We start from the raw sequence: 20,166 nt of genomic DNA on the forward strand, positions 1-20,166 counted from the left end.
ATAATATAGTATTTTTTTTCTATTTTGAAAGATGTTCATTTTGTTAACCAATATAATTTCGAAAAGGACACATTTGGGCAATTCTGTTACATATTGTGCATGCATATTATCAATGAATGAGCCGAAAGAAAAGAGAGAACAGCTTATCAAATATTAATATGCTTACATTATTTCTAAACTCTGCTTTAAAGAGAATATTTGACAATATTTAAAATTCTGTCCGTGAGTTAACCATAACATGTACAAATAAATGTGATGGCATTTAAAGAAGAACCCCAATTACCATCAATATATTTTTTATAAAAAAATCATAACAGCACAGGAAATTAACCTTGATCTCTTCTTTGATCGATTGGGCCAGTTAGTGAATAGTTCACAAATGTCAACGTATTCTTCGGGGGCTTAATATTTCATACATTTTATAAGCGAGCCGACCATGTCAACATTCGTACATTCCAATGCGCTGAGTTGGTGTAAAGTGAGGGGTTTAAATATTTCATGGTCGTGATTTCGCTGTGGTGTTGTTTTTAGTTCGTTCATGTGCTCGTCAAGACGAGCTGGTTAAAAGGCTGTTAAGTATGATTTAAAACAAAGCCATTTACGCATGGATTAAATATTAAAAAAATTATTATTTTTGTGTCAGTTTTGCTCTACAGTTGTGGAAATTTTATGATAAAAATGTGTTAACGGGCTATGCAAATTTCGTGAGATATTAGGTACTCATGCGCTAATCTAATTATAATATTCATTATCTCGCATGGACTGATATTAATTATAATCTTGAAGCATACAGTAGCAACGAAAAAAGCTTCGTTTGTCGGTTGCATTTTCTCACGATGAACATGTGTTTCGAATTCATGTGGAACATTAGGACTGTCAAGTGAATATAAATTATTATTTTCTTTGATAGCAGACGTTAATTATATGTCATGAATGTGAGATGAAACGATAGCTTTAACAGAATATGCGGTGGGTTTCATGCGTTGGATAACAAAGAAGGAACAGTAGAACGATCACAATTTGAGAAGTGTTTTAGAAAAAAAATCTGAAAAACCTCTACAAATATTGCCGCATCTTGAAAATAATTTTTCGATAAGTGCGAATATTAGTCTTTTGGAAGACATTGTGGTTTAAGAACGGTTTTTTATTGAATTTTAAGAATTATGAACGAAAGGTGGCTGCATATTGGCGTTAAATGTCATTGGATTAGGCAGTGTTTGGACAAATAAGCATGACGAGATATGGGTAAGCAATGTTCATGACAGTTTGTGCCATGTTTTTTTTTAAATTATTTTATCCTCGCTCTGGGAAAACCGGACAGACTAATCAGGGACTTCCTGATTTTGATTTTAACCCATTTATGCCTAGCGTCTAGAAAAAGGCCTTGGCAAACAGCGTAGACCCAGATGAGACGCCGCATGATGCAGCGTCTCATCAGGGTCTGCGCTGTTTGCTTAAAGAAATTTCTGTAAGAAATATTCTAAATATAGAAATAAATATACTAGACATCCCTTATTTTGGACATTAATTGATCCAATTTAGAAGGATAGGAGAGTCCACTAGGCATACATGGGTTAAAAAGGTTCATATGTAGATAAACTGAACATAACGTTCAAATGCATGTTTGTAGATGAGAATTGCCGAAAAAGATGCAATATGTAAGGTCGCAAAACATATCACAATTAACCTTTCCAATGACAGTACCATCATGTGAGATGTCATGGTTAGCTTTGTGGTTTTCTAGAAAAAATGATAATGGTCGTGAGCGTAATTATTATGTCAAGTAATCAACCTGCTTTTCATACTATTGCGAACCGCTGGCGTCATATGAACACTTTTTTGCATAATCGACGATTCATGATAACGTACACATATGTTCGCTTGGTTAGATAACGTTTGGTTCGAAATAAATATACTATCGACGCTTGGTAAATTGTCCCATACATATGCTTGTCATTTCATCTATATAGTATGGTTTAATTTCTTAATATCGTGAACACGTTATTTATCTAAAAGCAGTAGATGACTTTGACGAAATGCGCTCTTCCTTACGAATCGCGCTCTTCCTTACGAATCGCGCTTTTCCTTACGAATCGCGCTCTTCCTTACGAATCGCGCTCTTCCTTACGAATCGCGCTCTGAGAAAACGAGGCTCATCAGAGACAATACGTTTTGCTTTTATTGCATTTTTCGCTTAAAGGAAGTCTCTGCTTACCAATCTTAGCGAAAATCGAATTGAAACTGAAAGTGTCGTCCCTGATTAACTCGTTCGGACTGCATCGGCTCATCTAGGACGACACTATACGCACATGCATTAAGCCCCGTTTTCCCTGAGCGAGGCTCGTATGCTTGCTACCAAGCCAATCATATTTTACGCATTGTAAGGAATTTCAAGGATTATAGGGATTGTAGGAACGTTGGAATTTAAGCCATGAAAAGACGTGATACAGGTGTGAAATTTGTAGAACAGATAATCGTAGATAACAAAGTCTTCCGAGAGTTCTATTTTTTTTAATTTCAGATTAAGTAATATTGAAATCATGTAATACACCCGCGTTTGTGCATTTAGAAACATTCCGACGAATAAAAGTAATTATATTTTGCTTTAGGATGTTCAAAATATAATATTTGAGAAATATAAACATGTACATAAAGCGTTGTTTTCATTATTAAGTATGGCTTGCTTTGCTGTTGTTTATATTGTTTTAAGCGTTTAGCAATGTGTTATGCATGCCGTTAAGAGATCAATTACATCACAATAACAATAACGTTATATAACATGTGCTTGCTAAGTTGTCGAGTGGTAGGGTAATGTTTTGTGATTATAAAGCCGTTGGACACTTTGTTGTTTTTGTTGTTCCAAGTGTTAATGCAAAGTATATTGTTACATTAAGTCATTATTTTGGGAACGCGTAAACATTATTGTGTACTTTAATAGTATGCGCCTAGGGACAGGATTAATATTAGGTGGATGAACTGACCCACATTATGGAGTTATTGTTGGGTATTTCCTCGAAAACAAAATCCTTTATTGATCCATGTCACCATACATTTTAAGTGGTAAAACATATACATTCAAGCGATGTGATATCATTTAACGATTTCTGAAGGCAGCGACGTACTGATCTGTGGGCATGTCTTCCTAGGATGTTTTTGTAAAGCTCTCAATGTGTTCAGACATCGTACACATCCCAGGAAGTTACTCCCTCGTAGGGACCGCATGGTTTTAACTTGGAGTAAAGCAGTGGGTAAGTTCATTGTGTTAACCCATTAACGCCTAGTGGACTCTCCCATCCTTCTAAATTAGATCAATTTATTTCCAAAATTAGGGATGTCAAGTATATTTATTTCTATTTTTAGAATATTTCTTACATAAATTCCTTTAAGCAAACAGCGCAGACCCTGATGAGACGCCGCATCGATTCGTGCGGCGTCTCATATGGGTCTACGCTGTTTGCCAATGCCTTTTTTCTGGACGCTAGGCATAAATGGGTTAACGGGAAATCATATGAATAATTTATCAGTGACGCACAATTATAGTAAACAATGGTTGTGTTGTAGAGTTTGATTAACGATCGAGCTCTTCAATGCAATACTTTTCGTTAATTTGTTTCAAATGACAACGTGACGAAATTGTCATATTAATTGAATGAAGTACTCCTTTGTTATCACATTCTGTCCGTCGTTCGTCGTTAACATTTACATTGATTACACTCTCGATTCCCCGTTTAGTGTGCAATCTTCATGAAGTTAGAAAAATTGAAACTTGGTCATGTGGGGTCGAACACTAGGTCAGTAGGTTAAATTAAAGGAAAGCCTATAACCAACCAGTTAGAAGTAATATTTATGGTGTTATATTTGTGAAACCTGGTCAGATCATGTGTTCTAATGACCGAGTTCGAAAATGGTTCATGTTCCTTGAAAAACATGGTCGCCACGGGGAAGTGCGATTTTCCTTCTATGGCTATACTAAATCTTGTTTACATTCTAGATGTCACATTTGTAGTCCAATCGTCATGAGACTTGCTCTGAAAAATTGAACCGCTTTCTGAGAAAACTTTGGCTTAATGCATGTGCGTAAAGTGTCGTCCCAGATAAGCCTGTGAAGTCCGCACAGGCTAATCAGGGACGACACTTTCCGCTTGTATGGTATTTTTAGTTTGAAGGAAGTCCCTCCTTAGCGAAAATCAAGTTTAGGCGGAAAGTTTCGTCCCTGATTAGCCTGTGTGGACTGCATAGGCTAATCTGGGATGACACTTTACGCACGTGCATTAAGACCAGTTTTCTCAGTACAGGGCTCATTTGTTTTAACCATTTTTAATGAAGTCTCTACTGGGTTTCACACGGTTCCAGTCCGTTTAAGAACATTGCATGGGACAACGATGTTTTCCTCATACGGCCGTAGTGAATCTAACAATCTAGAAGTTGCAAGTTTTTGCCCAATCTTCATGAAACTAATTGAGAACATTTATTCTAATGGTATCTGGGATGAGTTTGAAAATCATTCCGGTTCATTGAAATCAAACCTTTGAAGTGTTTCAGACCGAGTTCATTTACATTTGTGATGGTATTGCTTGCTCGCTTTAAGTTATCAAACACTTTTGAAAATACAATATATAAGCTTTTGTTGATTTAAAGGATAGTTAGCACGTTAATAGTTACACACTTGATTGATTTTTTTAACATATCGAAAACTCGTGTATTTACGCTCGGATAAACGACAAAACACAGTTGTGTAAGATAAACGAGGAGTGTTCAACTTTTGATTTGTAACAATTAATTGAAATTAAAGATGAAGTGCAAATTGTGCACACTTATTTTCTTTCAAGTCTTACACTCTATTCTTTATTTTCTGCCCCAACGCTGTTTTATTTTCCGTAAGTTTTCAAACTTACAGCATGAATATATTCTATATACAAGTAGAATATTTTTACGCAACGATGTATGAAATGGATTGGAATATTTAATAACGTTGTTACATAATTCAACTATGTTACTCATGTTACAAGTGGTGTATACGTTCTCACATTATAACTTACCCGTATATATTATCATCTCATTAAAGATAATAATTACATTCATTTTCTTAATTGCATGCACTTAAGTATATTGTTTACCTGATTTTTTCTTAAGATAAATAGCACATTGTTCACAACTGCTCTAGTTATTGAATTCATAATCAAAACTAAATCGTTGGTTATTGAACGATTGCCAAAAAAATGATGTGAACATTTTTTTTAATAAAATGAGCTTCGCTTTTGATAAACTGGGCCTCATGCATGTGCGTAAAGTGTCGTCCCGGACTAGCCTGTGCAGACCGCACAGGCTAATCCAAGAGGACACTTTCCGCATACACTGGATTTTGGTCTAGAAGATTCTTTCTTTAAACGAACGATTCAGTAAAACCGGAAAGTTTCGTCCCTGGTTTTCCTTTACGAACTTCACAGGCTAATCTGAGACGACACTTATAGCATATGAGTTAAACCCAGTTTTCCCAGAACGAGGCTTACATTATGAAAACTTATCTATCATGTGTCCGTACATCAGCATGGGAAAATCTATACTTATGCTCCACTCGACCAGTATAGTAGATATCAAGATTAGCTCATATATCTCTATATCAGTTTATTTGATTAGGAGCTAAAGATAAGTACAACAAATCCTGTACCTTGCTGACATCATATCAACGGTGCTTGAAAACGAAACTATACTACGTTTTATTGGAAAACAATGTTGATTTGAGAAGTAAAGCTTTTGTGAACGTTCACGATTGCACGGAATATTATTATCAGCACTAGGAAAGTGTTTGGACTTCAATAATTAATACGATAAATTATAATGATTTCAATAATGATATGAGTTATAATGATATACTTACTTAGTGAAGTATTTTTCATAATGTGCTTTTTACACACAATATCTTAAATAATGGAACTATTTTAACATTTTTGCAAATAACGTTTACGACCGAAAACATATAATTTAAAGCGTCGACGATTGTCGTATATAATTGAGATTAGAACAGTACAACTGTTCAAATTTACAAAAAAAAAAATGTGGCTAGTTCCATCGTAAGGTCTGTCTCAGGCATTTTTGCTTGGTTGAGTCCAATGTTCATATGAGTCGCGTTCTGAGAGAACTGGGCATAATGCATGTGCGTCAAATGTCGTCCCAGATTAGCCTGTGCAGTTCGCACAAGCTACCGCAATCAGGGACGACACTTTCCGCTTTTGTGACATTTTTCGTTTAAATGAAGTCTCTTATTAGCAAAAATCCAATTTAGGCGGAAAGTGTCGTCCCTGATTAGCCAGTGCGGAATGCTCAGGTTAATCTGGAACGACACTTAACGCATATGCATTATGTCAAGTTTTCTCAGAACGCGACTCATGGTTAACTTAACTGCTCGTGATGATTAAAAAAACACATTGTTAATAACGTTATTCTTCAGTTTTTAAGACTAAAAAAATCAAACAATATCGAAAACGTTTGTTACTAATTCAGAAAGGACAACGTTCTTGACGTTATACGTATGTTGCTTGTTAAAAATACTGTTCCCGTTCCCTCCCGCGTGTGAATTTTTACAACAGAAAATAGTTATAGTGTACCGGTAGTTGACTACTATTACCGGAAAAATTGTAATTATTTCATTGCGACAATTTGTCTTGCGAACCGTGTTCAATACAGTGACATCCATGGTGAAATGGCGTTTTAGATGGATATTCGTGACGATCTGGTACATCTTATTCTTGTTGTTATTTTTGTGTTTATTTAAAATTTCCAAGTTGCTGCTGAAGTTTTTTCATGTTTTGGTAATGAATTTCTTGTATGTGTGTTTTATTTGTACCTAACCAAATGTGTACTTATTTTATCTCACATTTACCTTTATATACTATGAATGCATTTGTATTTATTACAGATTTTCCAGTTTCTAGTATTTGGCATATCCGTAATACAATACACATTAATACAATATAAAAAAAATTGTTACATGCAGAATCCCATAGATATATATTATGTGAACACGCTAGCATGCGAATATACAAAACATGGGTAAAAGCCTAAGTAATCAGTGTATATAAAACATATATTTGCATTCATGGCACGCATTGCACGGGAAATTGTTAGTGATAATAATTCTCTTTTTATTTAAGTATCTAATTTTATTTCCAGCGCGGTAAATACATTTCGTTAATTGCACGTTGGGTTTATTTGTTTTTTGTGTTCTAAACAGGTTTGACAGTTTTACAATTTTGCAATATCCTAACCGTGGGTAATGAAAAAAGGAAACAATTAGCTCATTCAATAAGTCATTTTAAAGTGCGATGAAATATAGATTTTCTTCTTGAAAACTGTTCATTTGATCATTCTCGTTTTGTTCAAAAATGTTTTGCACGAAACTCGATTCTGTTTCGGTGTATTTGACATAATCGTACAAAGCCGTGCATTCGAATTAAATGACAATTTACGACTGCTCGATAAATACTTGAAGGCGCAATCAATGGACGTACTTTAGCATGCATGCTATACGAAACGTATCATTATTTATCCTTGTTCTATCGTTTAAGGGTTGAATTTCTCATCGCACCTTGTAAATGTCGGGTAGTTTAATAAAAAGGTGCTTGAACAATTCAATAATGCGACCATAGAATGTCACTTTAATTTGCGAATGAGCTGTTTTAACACCCTTTTAAACTTGCGAGTGATTTTTTTATGAGAAAATCATTGTTATCGATTAAACGCATACAATCAACACATATTTTCAGAAATGTTTTTGTTTAATTGCCAGTTTTGAGGAATGCTAAATATGAAACATTTTGAATTATTTTCACACTCAGTTTAGTATGAAAACAAATAACACTTGAAAGATGCACGCAAAAACAAACATTTATAGTTGGTTTATGATTTTGAAAACATTCACCATTAATTCCTGACATTTCGAGTATTTTGCTCAACACAACTGTTTATCTTAAATGTATGCCCCGAAACCATTAATTTAACATTTAATTATTTAATTACCTATCATATTTAATCTTAAGTAAACCTTGAATACATCTGTCGCCAGAGAAGTCGATATGGTGGCCAGCGTTTCCGCATTGACTTATATCTGTCAAAAACGACGTCGACAACGATTCTTTTGCTTCGAGGTAATATTTTTCTGACCCTCCTCCGACCATTTCTTTATTATATAGAGTCAAAAACCTTCTATAAAATAGCCTGAAACTTGTTATTATGTTGTAACAAATCTAGTTGTCTCTAATAATTAATGTTGTTTTGTTGCTTAAAGACCGGACAAAGGTATATGACCCCAAAGAGCGCAAATGACCGAAAGTGTGTTGCTTGCTGCGAATTATATTAATGAAGGGAACCTGAGTGTGTGCGCTGGTGGTCAGATATGCATCACATTGTATGGCGTATGAATGAACAGGCATTGCTTAAAGCGACTTTATACGATCTTACTTTTTTAACAGACAAAACGTTGATGAATAAAAAAATACTAGAATAAAGGTTCAGAAGAGGTAGTTCAGAAAATGAAGTAAAGGAAAGTTGTATTCTATTTCAGATTTCTACTGTACATACCTTTGTCATATTCAAATGTTATTTTAAGATTGCGAGAATAAGTTGTTGGCATTGAAGTCGTGTATTTTAGCTTTACAAACATTATATTTACAAGCAAACCATATCAAGGAAACAGTAGGGCATTTTAGTCAGCAGAATGTTTTTGAGTGGGAACATTGTATGGGGTATATTTGTTAGTTTACATTTGCTCTCGAAGAGAGCTATTTAAAGTGTAAACTGCACTGTGCATTCTTCGGTCCGTTCTTTAGATCTGTTATCATCAAACAGTGTTTTTAATAATTTAAATCACACGACAAAGCATATGTTTACTTTTGCTAGTGGCATGCGCAATAACTTAAATAGATATTGAACTAGTCTGTCATGTTTGTATTCGCAGTTCTGCCCAATACGTGATGGCGTGGATTAGACATTACTGTTTGATAGCTATGTAGGACTAAGATTTTCACAAATGGGAGGAATATGTTCTTTTCTTTAACTGTGTGAAACTTAATATTTATTCTTCAAACAGGGCAATCGTATTTTCTAGATACTTGCGAAGATTCACATTGCATAAACTTGTCGATTTGCAATGAGATCATTTGAAGCTATGAAGTTTTTTTCTTACCGATTAACTGACTGACTCTTATTGTTCGTACCAACCCTGTGATTCATTGGGGATATAAATCCAACATATAACGGTATATTTCATGTGAAGTATTCTCTCGCAAGATTCTTATTTGCCCAAAATCGTTTGACCGTAAATATATAAAATTAAATGAAAAACTTAATTTACGTTCATCTAATATTTTCTCTCAAATCTGATTAGAATTTGGGGCCTTTATCTTAGAAGTGGGAATGAAGAGCTATTTATTGATTTGGGAAAGGGCTAGATATTCTGACCCATGAAATCATTGGAAAAGGGCCTACATTGTCCAAGACTTGTGATTCATTAACAAGTTAAACTACCTAATAATAACAAAATTAATCTGACTCACTGCGACCTTTCGTTAATTAATTGAACATGCAGTACTAATTAAAAATTAGGGTACAAAGGGCCTTGTCAATGGGTTGACATTCGCTGGTCTTTATCTTCATGTTGTATGACTACAGAGCACGCGAGGGCACGTGCGAACACGGAAGCTATTCTTGGGTTGACACCTGCCAACAACAGTTTGAAAGATTTGTCCGTTAGGTCAGATCTAAGCGCGATAGCGTCGAGCTGATGTTATCGGTAAGAGTTAATTTCAAATTTGTTTCGTCCTCCCGCTCCTCCTACTCCTCCTCCTCCTCCTCATCCCCATCATCATCAACATCATCATCATCATCATCATCATCATCATCATCATCATCATCATCATCATCATCATCATCATCATCATCATCAACATCATCATAATAATCATCATCATCATCAGCATCATCATCATCATCATCGTCATCATCATCATATCATCATCATCATCATCATCATCATCTTCTACATCATCATCATCATCATCATCATCATCATCATCATCATCATCATCATCATCATAATCATCATTACCTATGGAACATGCCTTCATTCCGGGTGTGACATTTGTGTGTATTTATCATGCGACATACAATAAACGCGGTCTCAATATGTCTCTTTGTCCAGACTTGAAAACTTGACCTTGAATGGGGTCAAACTGTCCACTGAGTCAGTTGGTCATTGAGAGGTCAGTGGTCAAGCAGAATGGACGGCGTAATGCGAAAGATAAACAAACACTCACCAGACAAAAGTGTAACAAAACACAACTCTCGTGTGGGGACTAAGTGGGTACTTACTTTTCGTCCTTTGAGGCTTTGTCTGAGTTTATACAGCAAGAGAAATACAGCTGACCATGGATAAATTGGCTGGTTACAACAAGGGCGTAGCTACGGTGTGACATTAAAATAACATAATATGAAAGAGAGTTGTTCACATATTTTCTTATTGTGAAAAAAATTACTTACAAAACTATGCTCTTTTTCGGTTATTGTACATTATTATAATATTGGTAATGCGTTTAATTAAAAACTATTGCATTTGACGGAAATGAAACCCGATTCGTTTCGCACAAAATACATCACGTCGACAGGTCCATTCAGGGATCGGATACATTTGATTCGCTAACTTGAAAAACCGGCCTTAATGCATGTGCGTAAAGTGTCGTTCTAGATAAGCATGTGTAATCAAATTAAAAATGACATACAGACAGACAGACAGACAGACATACGGACGGACGGACAGACGGACGGACGGACAGGCAGACAGACAGACAGACAGACAGACAGACAGACAGACAGACAGACAGACAGACAGACAGACAGACAGACAGACAGACAGACAGACAGACAGACAGACAGACTAGTTTTTTAACGTCTCTCTTTTGAACATAAATCACAGTAAAGCAGTACAAAATATGTTGATATCAACATTGTATTGATTTATTGTCTAACAACATGAATAATATGCTGCATTCAATGACTTTTTTCATTTTATGTTATTTGGCCCAGTTGTACAACATGTTAACCTTTATACAAATAAACAATTGTTTTTAATTCGAAAACGATTTTCACTTTACTGGTTAAAACTTTGAAGGCTTAATTCTGCAGAAATGGTTTATATTTTATGCTTATTTTGGACAGTGATCAATTCGCCGAAAATAATGACATGTACGTGCGTTACAAAATTATACAATGGGCTACATGGCTTACCGGTATATATAATAACTTTTTTTCCAATAATGTCAGCGTCCATACCTACGCCCATGGAAGTAATCGATTTGACAAGTCGGGACCGAGTTTGTTCAATATTAATCTTTTGATCTGTAATGATAACTCGAAAAGTAGGAGAAGCTATTCATACGTCCATGTTTTGATATGCGACCGTTGAGAGTCTCTTGAGTCCGTTACAATCTGTGCGCTATCAAAACATACGAGGGCGCGTAAACGCGGCGACTGGTTCTTATTTGAACCATATTTGCATGCATATAAATATAAACGACAATTGTCTAACTCAATACAATCGCTAAAAGCCACGGAGCCAGTAAACAGTCGGTTGTGATGTTTCCGGTTTAAAATATGTATGTTTTTGTATTTTTTTTTAATGCGCACCACAGTCGCGAGTTAAATGTTTCATATTTTCTGCTTAAGTGTTTACAAGGCCTTCGGCAATAGAGCGACAGGGGTGGCGCTGGCCGTGTGATATTTCTGGAAATAAGCGTTAATGTGTAAACATTAAGAACGTCAATTTTGACTGTCTTTCAGATGAACTGGAGTCGTCTACGCAGTAACGGAAGCGAAAACGTGTTCAAGGGGTCCCAGTTGGTCACAATCATCTTAGAGCGCCATCACCAGCACTTTCGGAGCAGGGCGACGGCGCTCAAGTTTTGCCGCCAACTTTTCAACGACGGTGTTATACGCGGAGTCTTCGGCGCCACTTCCTTCGAGGATTCTGTCCAGCTCTATACGTGGGCCGACGAGAATGGCGGCATGAAAATGACGTCACGATCCGCTTCGAAATTGTCTAGCGGGACGCAAAATCCAGCGGTCGAGAAAATGGCAACCCCGCCAAAATCTTACGGTTACTCCAGTGCGGATGTAACGCTGACAAAACGTGAGTTGTACAAACAAAGGGAAGCGATTAAGCCGATCGAACGCTCTCGTGAGTCTAGTAGCAGTATGCAATACTCTCATGACGTCAATAGGTACTTTCGTGAAATTCAAAACGACGTTAATGATCGCAGCGAGCAACATGTGACGTCACATCCGCACATATCGAGTTATCAAACATCCTGGAATTTGCAGCGAGCGAGCACGGCCTCAAGTGAAAGCTCAGTTGATATCCTGTCTCATTCCTACAGTAAACATAGTCATAGAGATAAATCGCCAGCAAAGACGTCATTTTCCTCTCCCGCGACATCGAACTCGCGGGATCATGACGTGATACCGGAAGAGGCCGACCACGAGGTACCACTTCCGGTCATGGAGCGGACAACCACGAGTTCCGGGTATGACGGGACGTCGAGCTTTCCGCGCAGCGTCACAACCACAGATACGTCAACCACTTCTGACGTCGATGGAATGACGTCACGAATTACGTCGACTTTAGTGACGTCACAACAGGGATGGCAGCAGCAACCACCTCAGGACTACCAAAATTCCTACTCGGATAATGAGAAGCAACTCATCGAGCAGATGAAACGAATGAAGAAGGAACATTCCCACATACTTCGCACTTACGAGGATAGAATTAATAAACTCATGACAAAGATGCACGAATTACGGAGTATAGCGGAAATGCTGGAAAACTCAAGCACCAAGTCGTCGCCCTACGCGATGATGAATAACAAAAATGGGGTCCTCAACTTTTTGAGTAAGTATAAACATGTTTTACATACATTCTGTGGATTTTGTTAGTTAAAAGTGTAAAACAATAATTCTTGAGTAAAGGTGAAAATGTAATAATTGTGTACAATTAAGACTTGCAAGAGTGTTTTGTGAGTTAAATTGGCGCCCGGAACTATTTTTGAGTTCTTTTATTTGTTTCTTGTCCAAAAAAAAATCCTCTGTTGAGGCGTTGTTTCCCCCATTTTTGTTTTTGTGTGTCGCTTGCAAGGGTAAGTCTAAAGATTTCGCTCTTTATTTGAGAACTTGTAAACCCCTCTTAAACATCTTAGATGGACTGGGCTAAATACAATCGTCTCGTAATGACGGGTTTCAAAAGGTATTATTATAATTATTAAAAATTTTCCTGATCCCTTATCCAGTTCAAGTATTTTTTCTATCTTTCAATATCTCTGACTTTTCGAACTATCGATCTATGATTTTTTCCAATTTAAAAATTGACGTCAATAAACCCAAACCGGATGGAGACGCCATTAAATCCTCAACTAATTACCGCTAATTATTCTCGCGTGTCTGGGTCTAGTATACAAAAGTATCGCATATTAAGGCAGTTAATTAAATTCCTGAAACATGTATCTGTCTCAATCAACGTGATTATACGCTCATTATCGGTATTATAAAGAGTGCCGTTTCGCCGCAAGTTGGCTCATTTGACCTTTTGAATCCGAAAGAAGGAAGAAAGGAACTATTCAAACAGATTCTTATGCTTCCAATAAGTTCACCCCTGTCACGCGGCTATTGCCGGTGCATGTTTTGGTGTTTTTCTAATGTGTGCATCACTTAATATAAGTATTGAATATTTAAAGTACTTTTTTGTCTGTAAATGTTTTAAAGAGCATATGAATGAATGACAACTATTTTATTCTGGATCATAATCGGATAAGCGTTTGGAATCAGGACTTTCATGATATTTTTTCACTCTCCGGAGGCTTTTTGGGTTACATATCCTTCATTTTACTTTATTTAAAACATTAAGTGGAGTGACGAGGTATGGCGAAAATGTTGTTTAAATGTTGGATGTTTATTTATCGAACAGACTCGAAATCTGAAAATGACCGGAAGTTGACGCCGGGCGCGACAGGTATTGACGGCGAAAACCCACCTCCATTGCCGCCTAGACCGGGTCGCGGTAGTCGCTTAAATCCCAGCAAGCCTTTCATTCACACGGACGCCAATATGACGTCACTTCCGTGGACACGGATTATATTAAAAGACGAAAGTAAGTGACGCTTTTGTCCGCTAGAGTTTGGATTAACCCATTTATGCCTAGCGTCCTGAAAAAAAAGGACATTGCAAACAGCGTAGACCCAGATGAGACGCCGCATAATGCGGCGTCTCATCTGGGTCTGCGCTGTTTGCTTAAATGAATTTCTTTATGAAATATTCTAAATAAAAAATAAATAAACTTGGCACCCCTAATTTTAGAAATAAATTGATCCAATTTAGAAGGATGGAAGAGTCCACTGGGCATAAATGGGTTAAGTGTATATTATCAGTGTTGTTGCTGCTGATGATTTTGTTATTGTTATTTTTTATCACGTCTTGAAGTTGAAAATCATGGTTATACGATTGATGCATGGCGGGCGGGGCCTGCGGTAAGTGTCAAGCAGGTGAAAAATAACTTGCAGCTTGCAAAGAGGTCTTACATTTTTATTATACCCCCACTAAACAAAGTTTAGGGGGTATATAGGAGTGAGCTTGTCTGTCGGTCTGTCGGTCGGTCCGTGTCCGCTCTCTAACTCAAGTAGTTTTCATCAGAGCTTCACCAAACTTGGTCAGAAGATGTATCTTGATGATGCCTAGGCCAAGTTCGACCATGGGTCATGGCAGGTCAAAAACTAGGTCACAGTGTCACTTAGTGCGTTTTAAATATTGAGCATGGTGTCCGCTCTCTAATTCAAGTAGTTTTCATCCGATCTTCACCAAACTTGGTCAGAAGTTGTATCTAGATGATGTCTAGGTCAAGTTTGAATATGGATCATGCCGGGTCAAAAAATAGTTTGTATTGTTGTTGTTTAACAAGTTTTTCATATCACCCCGTTTAAAGCATCTCGTAAGGGACAAAAATCTGTATAATTATATATACATATCCACCGTCTTAGTTGTTAATCCGCTCAGAGACGAAAACGTATTTAACCAGCACCCCAGTTATCAGAAATTATGATGAACCGATTTAAATTATATCAGCATTGCTGCATATCAATAGCATTAAACTAAGTGCACATAATGGGGAAAATAACGGTTCAACTATCTTTAACAGATTACTGTAAACGTTCTTAATTTCGCGGGTAATATTTTTCGTATAAAGTACCATTGGGTTTAAAAGAAGGTTAACCGTAGATTGATTGTCAATTAACGAAGAACTTCAAAACACAGCGTCGCAACTATTTAATTTAAAATAACTTTATAAAGTGAGTGTTTGTGTGGGTGTATGGGCGTGTTTATGTAGAGGTTAATGAGGTCCTTCCCCGCCTAAGACTTCTGTGTGTGAGGAACCCTTCATAGTTAAAATCAGTAACTTGTTATATGAAACGTGTCTATCGAATAATATAGATCATTACGCTTTATATAAAAGATAGGCGTCTTAAATCAACGAACAGATTGTAAATAAATTAATGTAAAATTAAACCGTTGTTTAATATGACAATTTGTAAAGGCTTGAGTTATCCACCAGTGACAAACTAAATTAATAAAGTACGGGTAAGTAGATCGTAAATATGCGTGTCGCACTTGTTGTTTTCGAAATAAATACGTCTCGAATCGGTAGAACTTTGCGGTAATTGTGGAAGCTTCACAACGCGACACTTTTGTGTTCGTTTCATGTAATTAAGTGTTGCTTTTCTAAACGGTTCCTAAGCGGATCGGAATATTTATTTAAGTGATAGTGTATTTTAAAAATATGCGTATATAACGGAATACAATTAAGAGAGCTAAGTTTGAACTAAAAATACACTTATAAGACTATGGTAATGGACATTGCACGCAGATGTCCATGCATTGAAATATAAGATTATGAGTTATTTTTATTTAGCTCTTAAGACCTGTTTTGGTGTGATCTTTTTTGAGATCTTAATAAAGTAAACTTAGAAGGTGCATAATAAACTGGCGTTTATCTGAGTGTACAGAATTAAGTAAGTACCAGCCAGAAAGATACATTTGGTAGCATCTGCTGTTTGGAATCTTAATCACGTGAAATAAGTAGGCGCATATCAAATTTGTGTTTATCTGAGTATGGAAAATAACTAAAATGTCAGCTAGGAAGATGCCCAGACTACATGAATATTATATTAATATATTAACGAATAAAAACATATTTTTTATTCATTAAGAGCTTATAGCTCTAATAAAGTATCTTATCTAAAAATGAATTTACAGGCTTGACTATTTATTGCCAGAGAGAAAGTAATTATTTGAAAATATTACACATACTATCAAAATTCGGAATGAAAGTGTACTAATATTTGATATTTTTGTGCTGCAATTATATAACCCCCCCCTCCCTTGTGCCCTAAATACTTCATACTATTTTATTATCGATACCTTCCGACTTATATTGAGACTGCCTAAAGCTTTGTTTACACTTGGACACAGACGAAATATAATCATTAGCTCTTACATTTCAGGTGGCGAAGAGCAGACGACAATATGGCACCATATGATGGAGCCGAAAGTTGACCCGGAAGAAGTTGAAAGGTCAGTTTACAAATATCGCTACTTTACCCCATCCAGTTATTTATTTCAGTTTGCCATACAGAAAGAAACAGGAAAAAAACTAAACGTGTGTATATTTGATTTTTTCCCATCGTTTGAAATTTAAAAAAAATAAGCGCAGGAAAATCCAACAAATGTTAAACAAATAATTTCACCGTTTACGTCATATGGGAAGTAACCGTTATTGTCGAAATCTTAGCAGCGGTTACTTCCCCTATGTTCACAATGAAAAAAATATATGCGAGGAGATTGCGCTTCAATAAAATTGTACTTGTTCGCCCGGTTTCAGATTGTTCAGTCTCCCGTCGGCTTCTCAGACGGATGGCGCAACCCTTTACGACGATCTCATTATACGTAGAGGGCGCTCTAGACAGCAGGTGGTGATTATATATGTAACGTCAGAGAAAAATATGTGTACAAATTTCAATTTACCATGCGAGTTTTATTTGAGTGTCAATGCGTACTATGTAGCTGATACTTGTATTTGGTTGCGTCATTATTTGTTACGTTAGAGAGTGTATGTTAACGTTTGCAATATGAATCAGATTTTGATTAAACCTACCTATTAGACTGTTCTCTTTGGAATCTATGCGTACTATTATGTTAACCGTATGATGACGTCATTAATGTGTCGCTAGAAAAAAATAATTAATTCGAAAAACTATGCTACTGTTTATCATTATATGTAGCAAATGTGTGAAAATAAGCGACTTTTTATTTGTTACTTCCAAAAAATAATTATTTTACTATTATTCAATGTATATCTCTTTATATGAAGATAAAATACCATTCAAACTGCCAGCTGCAATTGCAAACTTCATATTACCACTTATTCTACCACAAAACAATTGAGCTATAATAAACGAGTTCCATGAGTTCAAACTACACTACCATTTTTGCTGTCTCTTCATTTTAATGAAAATTCCGAACGAAACGCTATTATTTTCCAGTTGGTTAGCATATATGACTCAGAACGCTCCAAGCGGATTGTCGTCTGCATGAAATGCCTGCGCGCGACGCTGAATGACGTCATTTCTTCTGTGTCGACGCTCGATACGTCACAAATTAATCACGAGGGGTTGGCGGAGTTATCGGAACTACTTTCACCGAATCATGACGTTGACAAGATTCTCTACCATGTTCGCAAAAAAGGGGCAGGTCAGTTGGCACAGTTCCGATTTCCTATCGGTACATCAATCAATCTTATGGGTCCAATTTTAAACGCACCTTATTACAACACCTTTCTTTAAGGGACTTTTTCACGGTTTATCTTAAACCTATTTTTACCTTTACTGTAATGCTTTTTTTCATGTAAAAATTTATTACTCGTGCAAAGTCAAACCTTTCACTCACCCATATTGATTTTCAAGATAGGGCTTTCTGGTAGATTATCGGAATAAGGCATAATAAGAATCGAATGCTTTTTATCTGCAATGAAATTTGAAGAGCATTCTAACAGTTTTTCGAAGATTCTTAAAATTGCTGTTTGAAAATTCCATTTTTAGAGAAACAGGCACAAGCCTAACAAATCTGACAATATTAACAATAATTAAAATTTCAATTTTGTGTCAAGGTCACCTCGATCATCCCGAGTACCTGGTGTTTGAACTCTCAAAAGTGGACCACTTTAAGGACAGACTTGAGTTCATACGCTTCCGGTTCCGGTTGTTGTGGCACCTGTTTGAAATAGGTGACGTCATTGCTATTTATAGAAACTTATGTTGGGTTGCTGATGTAAAATGGTACGCTTTAGATATTTCCTTTTTAAGTGCTCGTATTGGCTTATTCTAGTTACATTTTTTGCGGCTACTAAATTGCTAAAACAATTATAACGACTAATTTAGTATTGTTTTACATGAATATTTTGAATTGTTTACTGTCGATGTTCGTGAAATGTATGATACATAGTTATTTCGCCTTTTCAGATCAGCAAATGCGGGAGCTTAACACGGCGTGCGACGAAGTCTCTACCAGGTACGTTAGTTTTTCTTCCTCATCCTCTCAACATTACAATCGTCTTCACAACCAGTATTGCTATCAATCGCATCACTGTTCTCGTACTCAAAGTGTATGTCCAATGAGTTGTTTACGAGCTGAGACTTTATAAAGCTGACCACTTTATTTCGATCATTCATCGTATATCCGGCTACCGCAGTGGTTAGCACATGCGCTTCTTACATAGGTTATCCGGGTTCGATCCCCGTTCTCGGAAATCATCATCGTCGTCGTCGTCATCATCATCATCATCATCATCATCATCATCATCATCACCACCACCATCACCACCACCACCACCACCATCATCATCATCATCATCATCATCATCATAACAACCACCGTCACTGTGACAATTATCAAAGCTTTTTGACAAAAAAGATTTCGTGCTAGCACAGTATTTGAGTTTTATAAGACAGCTTCTACTAAATAAGTTACTAAATATTTTTTTTAAGCATATTACTATCTCCCCCTTTTTCCAGCACACCACTAAAGAACCTTTTAGAAACGCTTCTGTCAGTCGGCAACTACATGAACGGAGCGACGGAAATGGGACAAGCAGACGGCTTTAATCTCGACGTCATAAACAAGCTGAAAGATCTCCGAGACAGAGTAAAATAGGGGCTGATAATTCATTTTATTTGATTATATTTAATTGATTGTTTTCTTTTGGAGGAGAATCGCGGGATGTCTGGTTAAATATGCGTGCTTTCGTCATATGCATAATAAATATTTTGTCCATTCAATATTTATGTTAATATTAAGCCATTGATGCCTAGCGTCTAGAAAAAAGGCCTTGGCGAACAGCGTATACCCAGATGAGACGCCACATCATACGGCGTCTCATCAGGGTCTGAGCTGTTTGTTTAAAGGAATTTCTGTAAGAAATATTCTAAATATAGAACTAAATATACTAGACATCCCTAATTTTGGAAATAAATTGATCCAATTTAGAAGGATGGGAGAGTCAATTGGGCATACATTTGCTAATGATGCTTATGTTGATAACGATATAGATGTGTTAGTTTCATAATCAAAATCATCTTCATGTTTGCAAAAGAACCTACCCCATGTGCAATATAGAAAATAGCTCATCAACGATTTAAGCATGGCTGCAAAAAAGTCGCATGTTTTATGCTTTGTCAAATAAAAAAATCAATTATCCGTATTACCTGGTGATTGCAGGATGGCAAAGGAACATTGTTGGAGTTCGTCTTGAAAACCTACTGTCAGGTGTTTGAAAGCGAGGTTGAGATTGGATGCCCCACCCGTTTCCGGTTACCCGAACCTTCGAACATGAGGCATGCGGCCTTGGTAAGAGTATAGAGCGAATTTTCGAGCAAATATCTTAAATGAGCGCTCTTCTGGCATTATGTTAGTCATGTTAAAGCCATCGTTACTCTTTATGTCTTTTGAAAGTAAGCAAACGAAAATACGAACAATAATTATAATAAATAACACAACCCTATTTACGTTGATTAACGAAGCATT

The 20,166-nt window shown here is 36.4% G+C and overlaps 1 protein-coding gene across 11 annotated transcripts in view; it reads left to right on the top strand.

The window, feature by feature from the left end:
* The window catches only part of LOC127844592 (uncharacterized), a 53,133-nt gene that overhangs the window by 23,500 nt on the left and 9,467 nt on the right, over window positions 1-20,166 (top strand). For 5 of the 11 annotated variants that reach the window (XM_052374975.1, XM_052374967.1, XM_052374973.1 and 2 more), the window contains exons 2-10: window positions 11,830-12,937; window positions 14,006-14,188; window positions 16,593-16,662; window positions 16,970-17,057; window positions 17,631-17,838; window positions 18,254-18,370; window positions 18,606-18,654; window positions 19,158-19,287; window positions 19,861-19,989. In XM_052374975.1, coding sequence (XP_052230935.1) covers window positions 11,830-12,937; window positions 14,006-14,188; window positions 16,593-16,662; window positions 16,970-17,057; window positions 17,631-17,838; window positions 18,254-18,370; window positions 18,606-18,654; window positions 19,158-19,287; window positions 19,861-19,989 — 2,082 coding nt within the window. Of the gene's footprint in view, window positions 1-799; window positions 1,246-5,647; window positions 6,734-9,666; window positions 9,788-11,486; window positions 11,646-11,829; window positions 12,938-14,005; window positions 14,189-16,592; window positions 16,663-16,969; window positions 17,058-17,630; window positions 17,839-18,253; window positions 18,371-18,605; window positions 18,655-19,157; window positions 19,288-19,860; window positions 19,990-20,166 lie in introns of those variants that run through there. The other 6 variants (XM_052374964.1, XM_052374965.1, XM_052374968.1 and 3 more) reach the window with 6 other exon arrangements.

The sequence above is a fragment of the Dreissena polymorpha genome, chromosome 9, assembly GCF_020536995.1.
Source record: "Dreissena polymorpha isolate Duluth1 chromosome 9, UMN_Dpol_1.0, whole genome shotgun sequence".
Classification (NCBI taxonomy): Eukaryota; Metazoa; Mollusca; class Bivalvia; order Myida; family Dreissenidae; genus Dreissena; species Dreissena polymorpha.